At 46.4% G+C, this 17,413-nt stretch overlaps 1 protein-coding gene across 1 annotated transcript in view; it reads right to left on the minus strand.

The window, feature by feature from the left end:
• Nucleotides 1–4,567: 4,567 nt before the first annotated feature.
• ACSS1 (acyl-CoA synthetase short chain family member 1) overlaps nucleotides 4,568–17,413 on the minus strand; it is a 36,083-nt gene continuing 23,237 nt past the window's right edge. Inside the window, exons 8-14 of the mRNA XM_075496636.1 lie at nucleotides 17,122–17,214; nucleotides 11,858–11,970; nucleotides 10,791–10,917; nucleotides 8,994–9,121; nucleotides 7,381–7,444; nucleotides 6,685–6,803; nucleotides 4,568–4,804 (exon numbers count right to left, since the gene is read on the minus strand). Coding sequence (XP_075352751.1) covers nucleotides 4,631–4,804; nucleotides 6,685–6,803; nucleotides 7,381–7,444; nucleotides 8,994–9,121; nucleotides 10,791–10,917; nucleotides 11,858–11,970; nucleotides 17,122–17,214 — 818 coding nt within the window. The 3' untranslated portion in view covers nucleotides 4,568–4,630. The remainder of the gene's footprint in view (nucleotides 4,805–6,684; nucleotides 6,804–7,380; nucleotides 7,445–8,993; nucleotides 9,122–10,790; nucleotides 10,918–11,857; nucleotides 11,971–17,121; nucleotides 17,215–17,413) is intronic.

Consider the following 17,413-nt stretch of genomic DNA (forward strand, 5'->3'; position numbering starts at 1 on the left):
TAGTTCTTCAACTTTTTGAGTTGTTTTGCAGTGCCAGTTTTCTGGCAGTAACTCATTTTCTGTGAGCTACTCTTTAGAGAAAAGCAGCAAAGCAAAACAGCAGTTTGGACCACAAGATGACTCATCCTGATCTCAAACTCCTTTGCCTCTCCTTGGTCTGTGCTGGCAGACCAAAATAATCAGGACAGGCAGAAGCAAGTCCAAAGAAATGAAAAAGTCCCAGACCCTTTAGGGGATGGAGGGCCAGACACCTATATGCAAAGCCAACCCATCACACAGAGAAAGATATTTCCTTTAATGAAAATATTAATACACAGATCGTTGACAAAACTGGTTTTGGTGAGGACAATAAATGTGTTTAAAGCGTGATTACAGGAAAACAAAATGAAATTAAAGGCTTAACGTTAGACTGTACAACACACACCTCACCTCATCAAAAGGACTTTCCCTTTCTAAAATTAAGAAAGTCATGGTCTGTGTTTCCAGTGGGGGAAAAGCCACCATGACCGGGTCTCACTGGCAAAACCGAGTGGGGAAAAAAAGCAAGCACATTTGCCCTTTGCAACAAACTGCAACAGGTAAAATTGACTCTGGATCTCTTTTAAGGAAGCTACAAAGGCAACCTGGCAAATAACCCACACATTACTCATGGATACACAAAGGTTTAGAAGAATTCAACAGTTCTGCTTTTCTAAACAAAGCCATTACCCCTCAGTTTGTCCCATGATCCCCCTGTAAAGTATTCCATATACCATTACCTCCTTCACTGATTAGTGAAGATCAGCTCTTAAGACTGCAGGCCCAGGGTTAGGGTTAGGTAGTAAGCAAGCTACCTCCTTCCCAGCATTTCAAGAACTGAGGACATCAGTGTCAGTTCTGCAGGCTGAACCCCTCCCTGAACAAGCCTGGTCATGGGGGGTTCAGACTGCTGCATGCGAAGCAGCACTGTCGCCATGCAGCAGTCCTGATGCTCATGACAACCAGGGAATAATGAAAATGCAAAGCTCAACTCGGGCTCACGCTGAAGATGCAACCGCTGCAGTTAGCAGAGATCACGGGGAAAAAGAAGAAATAGGGACTTCTCTGGTTGGAAAATTTCATCTGTTTGGCAAAGCTTTCTATGAGTAGCCTACCCAGTGAAGCACAGTATTCTTTTTGTAAGAAGTACCAGTTCCAAGCCCTGCCTAGCTCTGTTTCTACCAGCCTCAGGGTGCTATTGAGATGAACTGAGCAGGGGTGTTAGCTCCAAGAGCCGATGCTGGTATACTTGCAGAAGTGCAGTTTTACCAGGAGAAGAGGGGGCTGAGGCTGCCCAGCGGGAGCTGTGTCCGTGTGGGTGGCACAACAGCACCACATGCTGTTGAATACCCAGAGGGGGCCTCTAAGCAGAGGGACATCCCAAGGACCGCGGCTCAGATGTGGAAATGCACAAGGAAGAAACGGTGGCCGTCGTGGTACTGGATGGCAGGCATGTGGCACTCCAATCTTGCACATGCTGGTGACGTGATTTTAGCAAAGGTGCTTGTAAGGCTTCAGAAGTTCACAGTATGAGACTTGTTTGTAACTACTGTCTGTCCACACCATAGCTGCCATGACTGTGAATTTATTGGAGTGCTGCAGCTACCTGGTCAGTCTGTAACCTGCCTGGCAGCCGTGGTCCCTAAGCCCATGCAAGTTGAGACAACAGGCATGCAGGTGAGGGAGCGTGCCTATCTCCCATTTTCCCTGAGCAGAATTGTATGACAAACGTCTCAGTGCACCAAAGGACATTGCTCCTCACATAGCTAGCCTTCGTGAGACAATTCAGATGAATTAGACCATGTGTCTGTGACCACTGGGTCACACCTTAGCATAGAAATTTCAGGTCAACCGGACAAGGAAATTGTATATCCCTAATATAGGAAATGCATTCGTGACTAAAAGGAAAGTGTGTAATCTTGTTCAGAAGTCATTTTTCTTCCTCCACGCTGTATTTCAGACTGCATGGAGACAACTTGTTTAAACAAGGGAGTCTACTTTTTCTGTCAAAAGCATTAACTCCTGGCTGCTTCCCACTTGAAAATCACTTAAGGAAGTGTGGTTTTTTTTTTCTTTTGCAATGGCAATAGAGGATATATGTAGTGGCTGTCTCCTGAAATACTAACATCCTGTCAACTCCATCAAACCTTCTGATCTTCTCACAAAGTCCACAGGGTGTCTACTTACCTTAAGCAAAAATGGATTGCAGTCAGAAGGATGGGAATTTTAACGAAGCATGATATTCCCTACTGTATTACCCAGTCCCTAGAGATGTTTAAAATAAATTAAAAAAAAAAAAAAAACAAACAGCAAATGCAGCTAGCGTACTCAGAGGAACTCTGGGATCTAAGACAACATGCCTGTCTTTGAGAACACATCGTACTACGAGCAGCCTGCTTCCCCATTTGGTTCCAGAATCTCTGCTGGCCAAAAAACTGGCCACTCCTCTCCCAGTCCTACAGGATCACCTAGCCATTTCTTTCCTGCCATTCCTGCCTGCAGTTGGGTGCACAGATTGTCTTTCCAGTACACAGTCCCACTGGAAAAGGCAGTGCTGCTCCAGTTAAATTCAGCAATAAGTAACCCCTGTAAAACTATGGCAAAAATTGGCAATTCTGCCAATTACTCAGGGGTTTGGCAGGCCAAAACACACAGCTCTGTGAAACTAAGCAGACTGTCATCTGAGAAAGACAGAGGCAGGACTGCAAGGTTTCATGGAGTGACCCCAGCCACAGCGCTAGAATGGTCGTCAGCAGTCACTTGGCTTAGGCGGGTTAAGATGTAGAAGCTCTGCTTGAGCCCTTGTGGCACACCCAGATCAGCACTGTGCACACTACACTGGCATATACCTTGAGCTTTTGCACCTAGGGAGAGGGGAGGAGTCCTCTACCATGCCTTCCTGGCATGCGCTGTGGCCCCTCCAACCACTCTGAACCCCTCACACAGCTTAAAACCAAATTCAGCAGTGGCAGAAATTTCAAAGGCATTCGGCACCAACAGGCTTTTCCACGGCCCTCAGTGGCATAGTAAAGGAGAGGAGACCTACTAGCAAATTCTTCCGAACAGCCCAAATATAAGGAGTGCTTCAGTCAAAATGTGTTCACGATAAAACAAGTCCAGAAATAAAACACTGAATATATTAGTTGCAATTTTGAAAGCATATAGAAGACAAAGGCTATTGTTCCCTGCTATTCTGAGGTTGCTGGTCTGGAATGCTACCATCGATTTCCAGAAGGCATCTAAGAGGCACGTCCTTCTTCTTTGTGGATTGTGCAATTTGCAGGTACCCACCTGGTATTTAACTCTTTGGAAGATCAGCACAGCAGCATGCGGAAGAGGCAGACATGGTAGGGCCCAACTTGAAACGATAAGCATTAAGTTGTAACTTCTGACAGGAGAACCAACCTACCTCCAAACTGGGTGCCTGTCTTTGTTGGAGCAAACAAGATTACAGGCCATTCGGGAGTGGGCTAAAATAACCATTCCTTGGGCAGAAATCACGCAGCTTGGCACGTCACAATGAACCCTCCAGCACACCTCTCTCCACTTCAAACCTCTCTTTGAGCACTTCAGTATTTTGTTTCCCAGTATTTTGTTTCAGTATTCTTTGTTTCCCAATGCTCCTCTGACAGACAGCAAGCAAACATCATCCCTTTTCATAGCGACCTCAAGAAACAAAGGCACCTACACAAATCACCAACTGGCGACAAAGATCTACCAGTTGTAGACCACCACTCCTAATATGCAGAAGTGAACCACAATGGATAACACTGATCAGCTGTCATCACCGATGAGGAAGAGGACAGTTACTTTAAAAACCCAGTTGGTAATCTCAGTTTCTCAAGGCAGAATAAAAACACATGGGACCAGACCCCTCCTACGCAACTGGCAATGCGTTGAGGACATGTAGGGAGCCCAGCAGTAGGCTTTGTGGCTCAGTTTTGCAGTTGGAAGTGCTAGTGCTGGGTTGCCTAGGTGAGACAAGAAGGGACACGGGCTCACCATCTCTGGCAAGTCCCAGGACATACAGTGGTAGGAACAAACGCTTATGAGGAAAGCCAAAGGGTAACAACTGGGTAAACACAATAAAGAATTACCAGACTAGCAATGTCCTTCTCATTTCCCTAATAACACATGTGAAACATCTACTAGAATACCCAGCATTGCTGAAAAGGCACCACAGTTGCAGTGAAATACAGCTACTTGAACTTGGATAGCCAAGCTGAAGAAAAAATTGAAGACGGGTATTCCAGGGCTTCTTTTAAAACAGCAAAAGTACTGTATAAAAACATTTCCCTGTACAGTAACATTAAATGAGAAACATTAACAGCTGCATCTTGCTTCAGCTAGTATTACATTTCATCATAGCTAATGGAAACCACCAATGGCTGCTTTACATCAGCCCTAAAAGCAATGAAAAGGAGCTCACTGACTGCAAAACTGCAGATTGCTCCTAGCCCTGTGCATCTCAAAATACATTGTGGAGCGGAAAATCCTGTTCCCCTAGAAGGGAACAGAGCTTTTAAAAAAACACCAAGAGAGAACTGTGTCATTTGTCTAGTTATTTGAGACCTTCCACATTTCCAGAGGAGAGAGATTCCAGAGCTGACTGCTATGGGGAACTCTTGTCCTTGTATTTCTGGTAAGCATCCACTATCTCCTTGACAACACTTGGATCATCAAGTGTGGTGACATCTCCCATGTCGCTTGCTTGTTCAGTGACTACTTTCCTCAGCAGCCTTCTCATGATCTTCCCTGACCGGGTTTTAGGAAGACGTTTCACCACCTGCAGAGAAGGGAAAGACGCCCCCATATTAGAACCTGGATCGTGCTGGAAACCACGAGGAAATTTGGCTGAACTGTCTTAAGCCTGGCACGCTATCTCATGGCCACAGCTCCTCTGAGGCTCCTGGGAAATACTAGACCATTGAGCACATTGGTTTATGTCCAAGGAAAGGAGTGTCACTAGTATCAATTCCTCATGCTATAAATTTTATTCTTATCTAAGTGGACTTTTTCCCCATTTACTCATTGCTGTGTATCTCCAGGCTGGGTGCTGCAGGACACACAGCTCTTTGGAGAATCAGGTCCTGAATAAGCTGTTAACTATTGAACTAGAAAGCTAGTTACACTTGAAAACTCAGGCACTGATGATGGCACAGATCTCAACGCATTACCAGAACAGACATTCATATTCCCCTTTACAGGGCAGGAATATAAAGCACACAACACTGCACGCCAGCTACAAGGTCTCCTACTCAAGGGATAACTCCTGTCTGCTGATGTTTCTCTCTGCCCGATTATATCTGCCAGCCTACATGCCTGCCTTCATAACCAGAAGACTGTTAAATGTCTTGGCTATGCTTCCTGCAAAAAACCTAGCAGCAGATTCAAATGCTTTAGCATAAACTTGAGCCTGGTAAAGAGTTCTCAGGCACTGAACAAAGTTGCTAGCAGGTCTCACATTTTGTAACATGATCAGGCCAGTAGGCTACAAAACTCCAATGCATTAACTAACATATAAGGAAAGAGTTGTAGGACTGCCCCCAAGCACAGGGAAACAGAGGTGTTCCCTTGCAAACCTGCAAGTTCTGGGAGCTGCTCCAATCCACTGCGGATGTCTTGGGCTGTTCCAAGTTGAATGAGCCACCCTTGCCTGCTCCTGTTGTATTCTGTAACCTGTCTTGGTGTCCACCTTCCCAGCATGTGGCTAAAGCAGAGTCCCTCAAAGAAGTAGTCTGGTCACTGCTGCCAAGCAGAGAGCGGAATGGATGCAGACGGGCCTTGGGGGGCAGCTAAGGGGCAGCTTTGTGCACTCTCCCCAAACACACAAAGGGAGCTGCTGAAAGGTGAGCAGGCTTGAAACAGAGCCTGGAGTTCATCAGTGCTCCCAGGGTCAGGCTGAACAGCTGTCTGAGATACGCAATAGAAACAGCCAGTCCTTTGGGATCTGGAGTTGATGCTAATTATCAATGCAAAATAGCTGGGCAGTGGAAAGTGTCACTCTGCCCCTCAGTGACACTGAAGGTTGTGGCATTTCTCTATAGTTTAGTGGGGTTTTATCTGATGCATTGCACAGGGCCACAGAGAGCAGTGCTACATTTCTTCAGCAAGGGGTTAGCTGAGGGCAAGAGCTATGTGGAGCAGTAATGCTGCTGCATAGGGAACAGGGACATCAAGCGCATCTTGAGGCACAGGGTGGGCCTGGGGTTCCCTTTTGCCAGAGCTCTTGCCAAGCACAGTGCTCTCAACGCTCTCTGTGCATCACACTTAAAGCACTTGGCCCAAAGTGCTTCTGGTAATGCGCTGAGATCTGTGCCACCATCAGTGCCTGAGTTTTCAAGTTCAGCACTTGGCCCAAATGGGGCAGCCTCAGGGTAGCTCTAAAACACGCTCTGTAACAGCCCCACCAAAAAGCTGCTCCGCAGGCTGGAGCAGCTGCAATATCCCAGCCACCCTCTGGGTCACTGCTGATCCTCATGCATGGAGAAGGAGCACATGCAGACCACGGCACCTGCCCTCCCCTACCTAGGGTCCCTCCAGCTAGTTCTGTTTTTCTGCTTCGTCCTGCCAGAGAGGGACAACAGCAGCACTGCAGGCAGGAAGGTGAGGCTTGCTCAGTGTGACCATTCCTGCTCCTGGTGCCAGTTACAGTCTCCTGCTTACCAGAATGTGGTCAGGCACAGCATATTTTGCTATCTTGGAAGCCACTATGGTTTTGAGCTCTTCTTTGACACGGTCGGTATCAACTGTCTGCTCCTTTAGCACTATGAAAGCAAAGGCACCTGGAAGACAAATAAGCAGAAGCCACATACCTCATATTAGATCCTGGCTGGCAAGACCAGGGATGCTGATTCGAATGCCAAGGCAGGTTTCAAATCATTCCTATGTGCAACCTAGGGAGTGCCAAGAAAACCATAGATCCTGTTTACAAAAGGGAGTCAGACTCCAGCCCTCAAATGATGGCCCAGCCTTGTCTTGGCATCTATGGACCAGGCTGATCTCAGTGACAATGACAACGTGACATAAATTACCGAAGTGTCACTGGGATTAAAAGCTGGCCAACGCAAATCAGCTATTCCCGTTCTGTTCAAAGGACATCTCTGAGCACAATCCTTTTTAAGGACGCTCTACCACATACATAAACACTATGTGTGAAACAGTTTAGGGGAGTAATACCTGCACCCAGCTTAGGAAAATGCAATTATTTTCATGACTGTCTTTGCCTCTTGGGGGTGCAACGCCAGTCAACCTAAGGATAACTGCCCTCCCATTCCCTAGGCACCTCCTAACATGGAACCCAGGTTAGAAATTAAGGAAAATGTATGTAGGTGTCATGTCAGGACACTGCTTTTCACATACCTTCTCCTTTGATCTTGTGTGGATACCCAATCACAGCTGTCTCAGGGACCTCAGGGTGATCAGCCTTCACAAAAAATGAAACAAAAATACACAGAGCATAACAACTGCTTCAAGCCCTGCAGAGTTTGTGCCAGCTGCTCTAGGAACAAAACACCTTGCCTTATCTCACCCTCCCCTTGGCAGATCCTGCTGAAAGCACAACAGGAAAGCTGGATGCCGCCTTCCAGCTGCATGGTCAGCCGGTAGCCATGGCCATGGCCACATCTCTGGGAGGAGCATTTACTCACTGGTGTGGCCCTGCTTTTAAACATACAAATAAGTACTCTTACATACACTGCTAAGCTCACTGCACACCAAGCTGAATTTGCACCAGCTTGAAACCTGCTTTTCTTTCTTTCTTTGTGCTCTCGCGTGTGCATGGCTGTGGTCCCAAGTGGTGACTGGCCATGGCCAAATCACAAGCAAAACCAGTCCTGCATTGCTCTGTGCCACAGGGCACTGTTGCCAGCAGAGCAAAAGTGAAGCTGCCAACATCACAGTCCACATTTGAATGGTGTTTATAAGTGCCCAAAGCACACCACACAGCAGAAAGAATCAGGCCTCTTCATCTTCCCAGAAGGGGGGGAAGGGTTGTTTTGCCAAATGTATATTTTTATTATTATGCTACACAACAGCAATTTATTCTGTCACACTTCAGAGTTTAATTTAACATTCTTCTGCAGTACGAAGACAATTTGCGTACAGACTGGAAGAAATGGCATATCTGAATCCCCAAAACTGGATTATGCTATCTTAAATTAGATTAAAATATGAAAGAAAACATCACAGAGCAAGCTAAGCATATAAATATATTTGCATATACACATACAGAGAGTGGGAGAGGAACTGGATCCTGTACCTATGATCAGAAATCCACACAGACAAAAAAATTACTCACAGAGGAAACAGTAGGATCCTGTGTGCCATGCGAACACAGCTCAGGTTTATCAAATATTACATTTAAGTGCCATTTGCAGGCAAGGCACATAATATAGAAATGAATATTCAGGTCAAGCTTTGAAGATAAATGCTCTGAGGACTTCTTGTTTTCAATCCCCTGAGCTAATATTATTTTCTCTCAAAATGACAGGCTAGCTTTGCAGCTGACATGAATCGAGGTTGCTTCATATTTAACACTGCTGAATTCTCAGGCATACTCAGCTAGTTCAGATGAGCAAGAACCACAGATTTGGGAAGGAGAGGTTAGGTGTTAGCAGAGGGGAAGGAACAAACAGGAGAGACAATCCCTTATGGAGACTCCACCAGCATCGAAAATTACAACTGCAACAGTACAACGTCACTGAGAGGAAACAAAGCTCTGACAGTTTGACTGCAGGGACTGCCCACGGTGTGACTGCTCTCTCACTTGCCCATTCATCGTCTCCTTAATAAGGGTGCTGTTCCCTTTTGCACATTTGCTATTCATTATGCATCAAGCTGCTGTGTCTATGCAGGGGCAGGGGTTCGAAGGCAACAGACCCTGCGCTTGTTTAAATTCATAAAGCTTCTTTCAAGGGGCCACCCTGCCCCACAGATATGCCTTGTCAAGGGACCTCTACCTGCTCAGAACTTACCATTGCATCTTCTATCTCTGCTGTCCCGAGCCTGTGTCCGCTGATGTTAATGACATCATCCATGCGCCCTGTTATCTGGTAATAGCCTTTCTTGGTCCTGTAAGCACCATCCCCGGTGAAGTAGTAACCTACAGCAAAGACACATGCGTGGTCAGCAGCAGGAAGTGTGCCAGCCTATTACTGTGGGCTCTGATGCAGAACAGACTATGCTCTGGGATGGTGAGTAGGGTAGCGTGGATCAGGCAGCTCGCAGGGACTCCTAAGCTTACAGCTGCATCACCTGCCACACACCATTTCCCACTTCCCTCTGCCATCCCCAGCCTTCGTCTGCTCTGCCTGGGCTGTACTGGCTCCTAGTAAGCACCTGAGCAGCACCAAGACAGTGGAGCTCAGATCTCTGCCAAGATGGGCAAAATCACTGTAGGCAAGCAGCAGCAAACAGTGGCTGATGTTCCCTGTAGTAAAACCAAGTCCAGCAACACAACACAGTGATGCTTTGTTGGATTTACAAAACCAAGGAGGGCTCTCCGATCTCCCTGAGCTTTACATGCCTACAGCTGCACAGCAACCGTGTGCTCAGGCCTGGTGCATACAGCTCTAAGATAAAACCACTTCAAATGCCATCTGTCATCATGCTGTAAGGCTATTGGTCAAACTCAGGTCTGCTGCTAGCTACAGTGCTCATGGAAAACTAAAACTGTTCAGCTGAAAGGGAGCAGTTCTCTTCCATTTTGTACATGGGAACACTGCCATTTTTTTTTAATCTCTTACACTGGGACTGATGAAAAGCCATTTTCCCTCCTGGGTAACAAAGATTCAGATCCCAGATAACAGTCCCTCTCCAGCATATCAGCATGGTAGAAAACACTGCTATCAGATTAGCTGAAAAAAAACCAAACCATGATAAGCATGGTGTTTGGAGAGTCTAAAACTTTTGATGGAAACTGAAAAAGACCCAGTGGTTCCAGGAAACTCCAGTGTCACTGAGGACGCATCTGGTGACACAGATTGTGTTGGCTCTTCATCAAAGCCATGTCCACATCTGAATTGTTCCTGTGGCACTTCTGAGCAGCGGCAGGCAGCTACTGCTGCGAAATCTGAAGGTGGTTCTTGCCAGGACCCATTATTGCCCAAATCATGGACTTTCAGCCATGCCTCCTGCCCTTCCAAACCAATTAAACAACTATCAACTAAATATCAACAAGATTTCAGGTGCAAACACGTAGTGAGTAATAAGCAACTACGAGCTCATTCAATTTCTTCTACCAGTTTCCCATTCTTATTTTCCAATCCTTTTTGTACAATTTACAGGATTGTCTCTCTAATTCTTGTCTACCTTGTAGTTTTCAAATCCCTTTCAGTTGCTCCCCTAAGTGCCCAGTCTCCTACAAAAAATGTTTCCCTGCCACTTCTAATTACTTGCCAGATACAACTTGACCATATTTTAAAAAAGGAAGGATGTAACACAGCCTGTGACAGCAGCAGTGAGATTCAGGAGGTACTTTCCCATCCAATTTCCAAGTGAGACACAAATGGCCCCAAATAAAAGGTATTTGGAAAAGGTATTTTAAAGGTATTTTAAAATTTGGGCATTAAAAATGTCTAAAAAATACATTCCCTTTTGACAGCTAGAAAGGTCAACGCTATCTAAGACCATTAGTGCATGCTTGCAACACGTGACACACAACCCCAAGGAACCAAGATCTGGCTGGTACAGAAATATCACAAAGTGCTGCTGAAAATATTCAGTGTGCTTATACTGCAGTGCAAACTGCCTTCCCTTGGCACTTTCCTTACCTGGGTAGGCTTTGAAATAGGCATCAACAAATCGCTGGTGATCTCCATAGATTGTTCTTGCCATGCCAGGCCACGGCTGGGCAATGCAGAGCGCACCAGACACATCGTTGCCCTCTATAACCCTTCCCTGCAGGTTCAAGCACAGGAAGGATGATCAGGTGAACAAAATAGGAATAGCAAGTGCTTCTGTGTCATTGATCTGGCAAGAGTCACCCTGTTGCTCACTGCAGACTGCCAGTGGAGGGCCACAGGTGGACAAAAGTAATCCGTTCATGGAGCTACTACGCACTGTCTGTATCATGCCTTCCTCACCCCTTGAGGCCAGCAGCACAGCAGATAAGACAGGTGTAAGCCTAAAGGAAAAGTTAGTCCTGTGATTCTCCAGAGGGCAATGCCAGCAAAGATGACAGCAAAGATGTGCTGAGCAGCCAGAGGATGCCTGGGATGAGGCTAAGAGGGAAATGCCTGGACCCCTGCCTTCCACTTTCACTTTTATTAACTGCCACATTCCCTTACCAAACTGTATGTGGAGGAGATTACATGCTTTACTGTTTAACAGGGCACTGGAGCGCAGATGGGGATCACTCAGCACAGCTTCACAGACCAGCACCAGTTTTCTCACAGACATGCACAGTTGCAGGGCCTCATGCCTTTCATTTTCCTTGGGAAACTCCACCAGTCCCGTTGGCTGCTCCAGTCTTGCCATGTCACTGGATGTTGCATGCACTGCTCCCTGGTTAGCTCCCTGGTTCCCAGGAGCTGTGTGACTTCCGACTGCTCTTATAAATGGAGGCAGCAGCTCTTAATCAGAAGCAGTGTAAGACCATAAAAGTAGTGCTGAAAATGCAAACACTCGTCTAGAGATTTGCAGACAGTTTGCAATGCCCAGTTGGCAATCTGTATGGACATTTGAGATATGCTCAATATATAAATTGCTCATCTATTCTACCATTTTAATGGAGGAACAAAGATCCTTCCCGATCCTGTTCCTCTGCCTTCAGAAAGGTGATTAAGGGAGAAACACGCAGCAGCTTCTCTTTCGGACACCCAGCACAGCCTCAACTCACATTCTCGTCCATCAGCACGGGCACAATCCCAAAGAAAGGTCTCATAGCCATAGCCGGAACGATCTCAGCTTTCTCCTCTGAAGGCCGTGGGGCAATGCAGATGCCACCAGTTTCTGGAAGAATAATGAAAAACAAAATATTTGGGGTCCATCCAATGCTGGGAGAAAGCAAATGCCAGCTCTTCTTAGTTAAAGAAGAGAATAGCAAAGCCACTTCGCAATAAAAAGCCACTGGGAAGGCACTATGCAACACCAAGTAGCACAGCTATCCGAAAGCAGCACAGACCTGATAAACCAAGAGCTCTTTGTGAATACAAGAAAGGCTTAAACATTGAAAAACGTCTGGCAAGCCAGGATGACACCACCAAGGCGTGTTCTATCTACAGGGGACACTGCAGCAGGTAGAGAGCAGAGAGCTGCAGGCAGGTCACCCCCTTGGTGAGCTCGGATCAAGAGCTACTCCTACTCCCTGTTTGCATGATGCATCATTAGTGCTGGCTGCAAAAATTGCTGCCCCCTGTGTACATCAGTGACGATCCACAGAGTGTGGCCAAGCAGCCACCTCGGGGGAGAGCAGCTCCCCATGCCCCAGAGCATCAGGATCACTGACACCAGGCTTAGCTCTTCAAAGACTCAGAGGAGGGCGGTACACGGGCTGCAGCGGCTGGCTTTGCACCAGACAGCCTGTGGACCCTGCAGCAGTAGCCACAACATGCGCGTTCAAGAGCCTTCCCACAGCCCCGTCCATGGCAAATCAATCAGGCACAGTGAAGACCCCAATGATTCAGCCCACGTGCTCTGTTCCCTACAGCTGGCCATAAGTCGGCTCACAGATAAACCCATTCCTCCAACTATCAACCAGCAACGAATACAGGCAGCTCTAATGCACGCTTACACCCTTGCAGGACCTTCTCACACTAACAGGGCTGCCTGGTGGCAGGGGCAGTACTCGCCACCCCCATTTCCTACCCCAGAAGTGATTTACAGGGAAAGTATAAGCACATCAGGGGATTTATCTCTCGGTGCTGTTTTTACAGCTGTCTAAGGTTAGCATGAAAAGCACTTCAGGAGTCTGAATTACTATTATTACAGAGTATGAGATTAACCCACCCCTTACAGGCAGGTTGAGCTTATCTTCTATTCAAAATTGAACCTTTTAATCATCCTTTTTCATTCCTGCTGGATGAACATTAAATCAGATTCCAACCTTAATCAGATCTTTTCTATTCTAAAACTAATTCAGAAACACAAGAGAGAAACAAAACCAAAGGAGTATTAGGCTTTTAAAAATACAGCTCTATAAATAAAGGTATGTTCTGCTACTTGGAGAGTGATTCCTCTACTGGCTTTGCTGAAGTCGTGAAAACTGAAACCAGGGGTTGGAAAGGCTGAGTTTTACCCTGAATTTGCATCCAGCTGCCCTGACGGAGCTATGAGGAAGGGTATCTTTGAGGAACCCTAAGCTTCAGACCTGCAGAAAATAGTTTCGCATGTGGCTTACATGTAAAATTATTTCACATTTAATTGATGGGCACGCATCCACTTCATGTGTTTCTGTTCATTTTGAAAGGGTCATCTTGGATTTTTTCAGAAAAAGAAAAAAGCACCCCAGACACCTACTGTTCTCTGTTTGCACAGACAAAAATCTGCGTCAGAGCAGGAAACCTGATTAAACTGATGGTTGCTCTTCCCAAGCCAGTACTCATTCTGGATACAGCACTGCAAGCTATGTTTCAACATGGGTTTTGCCACATCCTAGACATCCTGCAGTCACTGCACATAAGGCAGTAAAGTCACGTTCCAGAGGGAGCTGCATGGTGGCAAGGGTGCTTTAAAAATTATTTGCATGGTAAAGACCTATATTAAACTGGTTTAGAAGTACCAATTTTAGCCGCTGACAGATGGCAGCTAGCAAGGCTTCTAGGCTCTACCCTGCCCTTACGAAATCTGTCGCTTTAGAGGCAGAGCTGGCAGAAGAAAAGCTGTGCTTCCACGTTACCTGTGCCCATGCTGTCACCATAGTGCAAATCCACCCAGACTTTAGGCAAGGACAGCAGAGCCTGAGCAGGGAGGGTGATGCATCGAAACAGCTCCCCTCTGCCGTGGGTAAATCATCTCTGGCAGCAGGTGGAGCATGTACTCTCTGCCACCATTGTCTCCACCGCCACAGACTGGACTGACTAGTTCAGGGGGAAACCACCGCAGAAGCACCAGCCCAGTCTAAATCACTGTAAGATGATGCCAACAACAAAAGCTTCCACAGCCTATTCAGAGATGTCTTTCAAAACCAGCTTTTGTTCACAGCTGCATACAACAGCTGTACTTTTTTTATAAAACCGACGACAAAAGTAAAAATACCTAGTGTCTCTTCTGCACTGTGAAGAACTACACCTGAAACTTAAACACAGCTTTGATTCTATTACTGTCAATCACAGCAGAGCAGTACCTAATATTTTAACAGTAAGAGCCATAGGATTTTTCCATCTCTCTCATCTGCACATACCACAGTACTTAAATTGCTTCTCCTAATTGCTATCTCACTCATTTGCTCATCCAAAGACTTTCAGTTGGATTCTTAAATCACCATTTGCTGATCTTTACACCTACCAGGCCTTATTAGCTGGCAACATGTTGCTGCTTTGGAGAGCAACATACTGTAGAGGACATTGCATACAACAGTACAATTAACAAGCTATACTGAAATTGTCTATGAGAGGTGACACTGCAGGACCACAACCAGCATCCATCAAACTGTTTCTATGATCTCTTTCCAATGCTCCCTTCACACTCAAATGGCGTACATAATGTTTCCAAGATTAATTTGGCTTCCTCTTTATTGGAAGCATCAGCTGTGGAGAAAGATTGATTCTACTTTCTAACAAAATCAATTTCATTAATATTTATCATTATATTATGCTTCCAGGAGCTGATAACTGTTTACCTACAAAACTATGCCTGGTTCAAGGTAAGATCAAGCACTCTGCACTTACAGACTGTCCAGCAAATTTTCTTTAACCTCTCACCTGACAGTTGTTGCTCCAGAACACCAGGAGAAATACAGTTTAATACAAGATCTAATCCTATACCTCGGAGGAAATAGGAGACACAGCATGCACACTGCATGCACCAGTTAACAGAAGACAAACTAAACCAAAAAAATGTTAGGGCAAAAAAAGATTCTTCTCAACTCCGTCACTGTACAGTAATCAACTGCTTCTCCACGGTGTTTTATTTCAGAGCAGTGAGGAGGAAAGCATATAGCACCTAGCCAGTCAGCTTTCCTTCTGCTCAGCATGTGAGAACCCAGATGGTTTAAGAGATCAGTAATTGTAGTAGATAGTAGTTAACATTGCTGCTCTGACTTCTGAGGTTGTTTTATTTCAAATCTGAAAATAAAGAAGAGTGTGCATGTCTGGTCTGGATTAAATGGAACTTGGTTGTGTGCCAAAAGCTAACTCATCACACTGAGATGGGCCACAGGGATCCTGAAGAGAGAGCCTCCTAGCAGGAATAAGGATGAAATCAGGAGCAGCTTGACTGGAAAGGGAATGAATATTCTGCCCAATGGCAGCTAGAAATTTAAGAGTAGGGACAGGTTTTTGTCAGCAGAGGCAGAATGATGCCAGCAGCTGTGCTGTGGCCTTTAAGTCCATGGCTCCACGTCAAACCGTGTGGTTCACAACTTGAGAAGGACATGTTGCAAGATGCCTTTAGCAATTCTTGAGTGTTGGTGCCCAGAAGAGAGGACCAGGTGCTGAGGTAGCTGGAAAAGAGCTGCAGGATTCCCTCAAGCGCAGGGCCCCACCAGGCAGCACAGCCTCAGCTGGGTACAGTGCTGTGGCCTCCCTCCGCCGCGGGCCAGGGCGGGCAGGAGGCAGGGACCAGCTCTGCTCCAACTGGACAGGGATCTATGAGAGCCAGTCACTCTGTCCAGCAGGTTGTAAATGGAAAACAAGCCTTAACTGATGCACACAGCTGGGCCAAGCACGTTGCCGAAACAGAAGTGCACTCCTTTTTGAGGCATCAAAGGTCCAGGGCCAAAGCAACTACAGCATACTACTTCACTCCTGGGAGAAGCTGCTCCCAGGCAGCCCTGCTGGGTGACAGACACTGTCCCCTACCCACCTAATGCACAGCCAGCAAGCCCCCACTCACTCCTTTCCAATCTGCCAGAGCAGTTGCGCTAGGTCCTTTTGACTACACAGCTTAGTTTTCCACCCTCCTCTGACCGTTCCCAGGAAGGGCAACAAAGCACACCTAAGTACAGATTGTGGCTACATGGTGCTATAAATGCCTTTTTGTGATAAGACAAGGTCAGTACAGAATCACAGAATCACAGAATCGTATAGGTTGAAAAAGACCTTTAAGATCATCGAGTCCAACCGTAAACCTAACACTACCAAGACCACCACTAAGCCATGTCCCTAAGCACCTCGTCCAAATGTCTTCTAAATACCTCCAGGGGCAGCGACTCAACCACTTCCCTGGGCAGCCTGTTCCAATGCTTGATAACCCTCTCGGTGAAGAAAAACTTCCTAATATCCAGTCTAAACCTCCCCTGGCGCAACTTGAGGCCATTTCCTCTCATCCTATCACTTGTTACCTGGGAGAAGAGACCGACCCCCACCTCTCTACAACCTCCTTTCAGGCAGTTGTAGAGAGCAATAAGGTCTCCCCTCAGCCTCCTTTTCTCCAGGCTAAACAACCCCAGTTCCCTCAGCCGCTCCTCATCAGCCTTGTGCTCCAGACCCTTCACCAGCTTCGTTGCCCTTCTCTGGACACACTCCAGCACCTCAATGTCTCTCTTGTAGTGAAGGGCCCAAAACTGAACACAGTATTCGAGGTGTGGCCTCACCAGCGCCGAGTACAGGGGCATGATCTGTACATGAACTGTACAGGGCATACAGTTGGATAAATAATTGAAAATGAGGTTTCCAATTCAATCTGGTACTCCCAGCTTTGCCCAGAAATTCAGTCTCTGTCTCCTGTTTCTAGAACCAACTGAGATTTTCCAGCATTCAAAATATCAAAGAACATTTAGAGGGGAAAAGAAAAAAAACAACAACATTGCTATTGCTTTTGTATGCTGTTACATTGCTATTATGTGCTGAAAGTCCCCAGAGACTTTCAAAAGCTGATCAAAATGCCAGGAGGTTTTTTTTGACAGACTCGTTGGATCGAATTGAAATGTATTAATTCTTGTCTACCCACCAGCAACTTGTCAACAGTCAGGGCCCTCCGCGGTCCCCAAAAGATGCCTTTTACCTGTCTGCCACCATGTGTCCACGAGGGTGCAGCGTCCTTCTCCCACCACATGGTAGAACCACTGCCAAGCTTCGTGGTTGATGGGCTCTCCCACTAGACCAAAATAAGAAAGGAAGCAGCCTGAGACTCAGGGCGTTGCAGGTAGTTCATTCTCCCTTTTGGTGCACAACACGCTGAATGCACGATCTTTGAGCAGAATGCTTACAGCATTTTTGCTGGGATGTGCAAAGGACTGCAAGGTACTCATTTAACTGAGGACTGACTTTTTCCAGAAAGACCAAAAGGCAAGCAA

This window comes from Mycteria americana, chromosome 3 (genome assembly GCF_035582795.1).
Source record: "Mycteria americana isolate JAX WOST 10 ecotype Jacksonville Zoo and Gardens chromosome 3, USCA_MyAme_1.0, whole genome shotgun sequence".
NCBI classification, from domain to species: Eukaryota; Metazoa; Chordata; class Aves; order Ciconiiformes; family Ciconiidae; genus Mycteria; species Mycteria americana.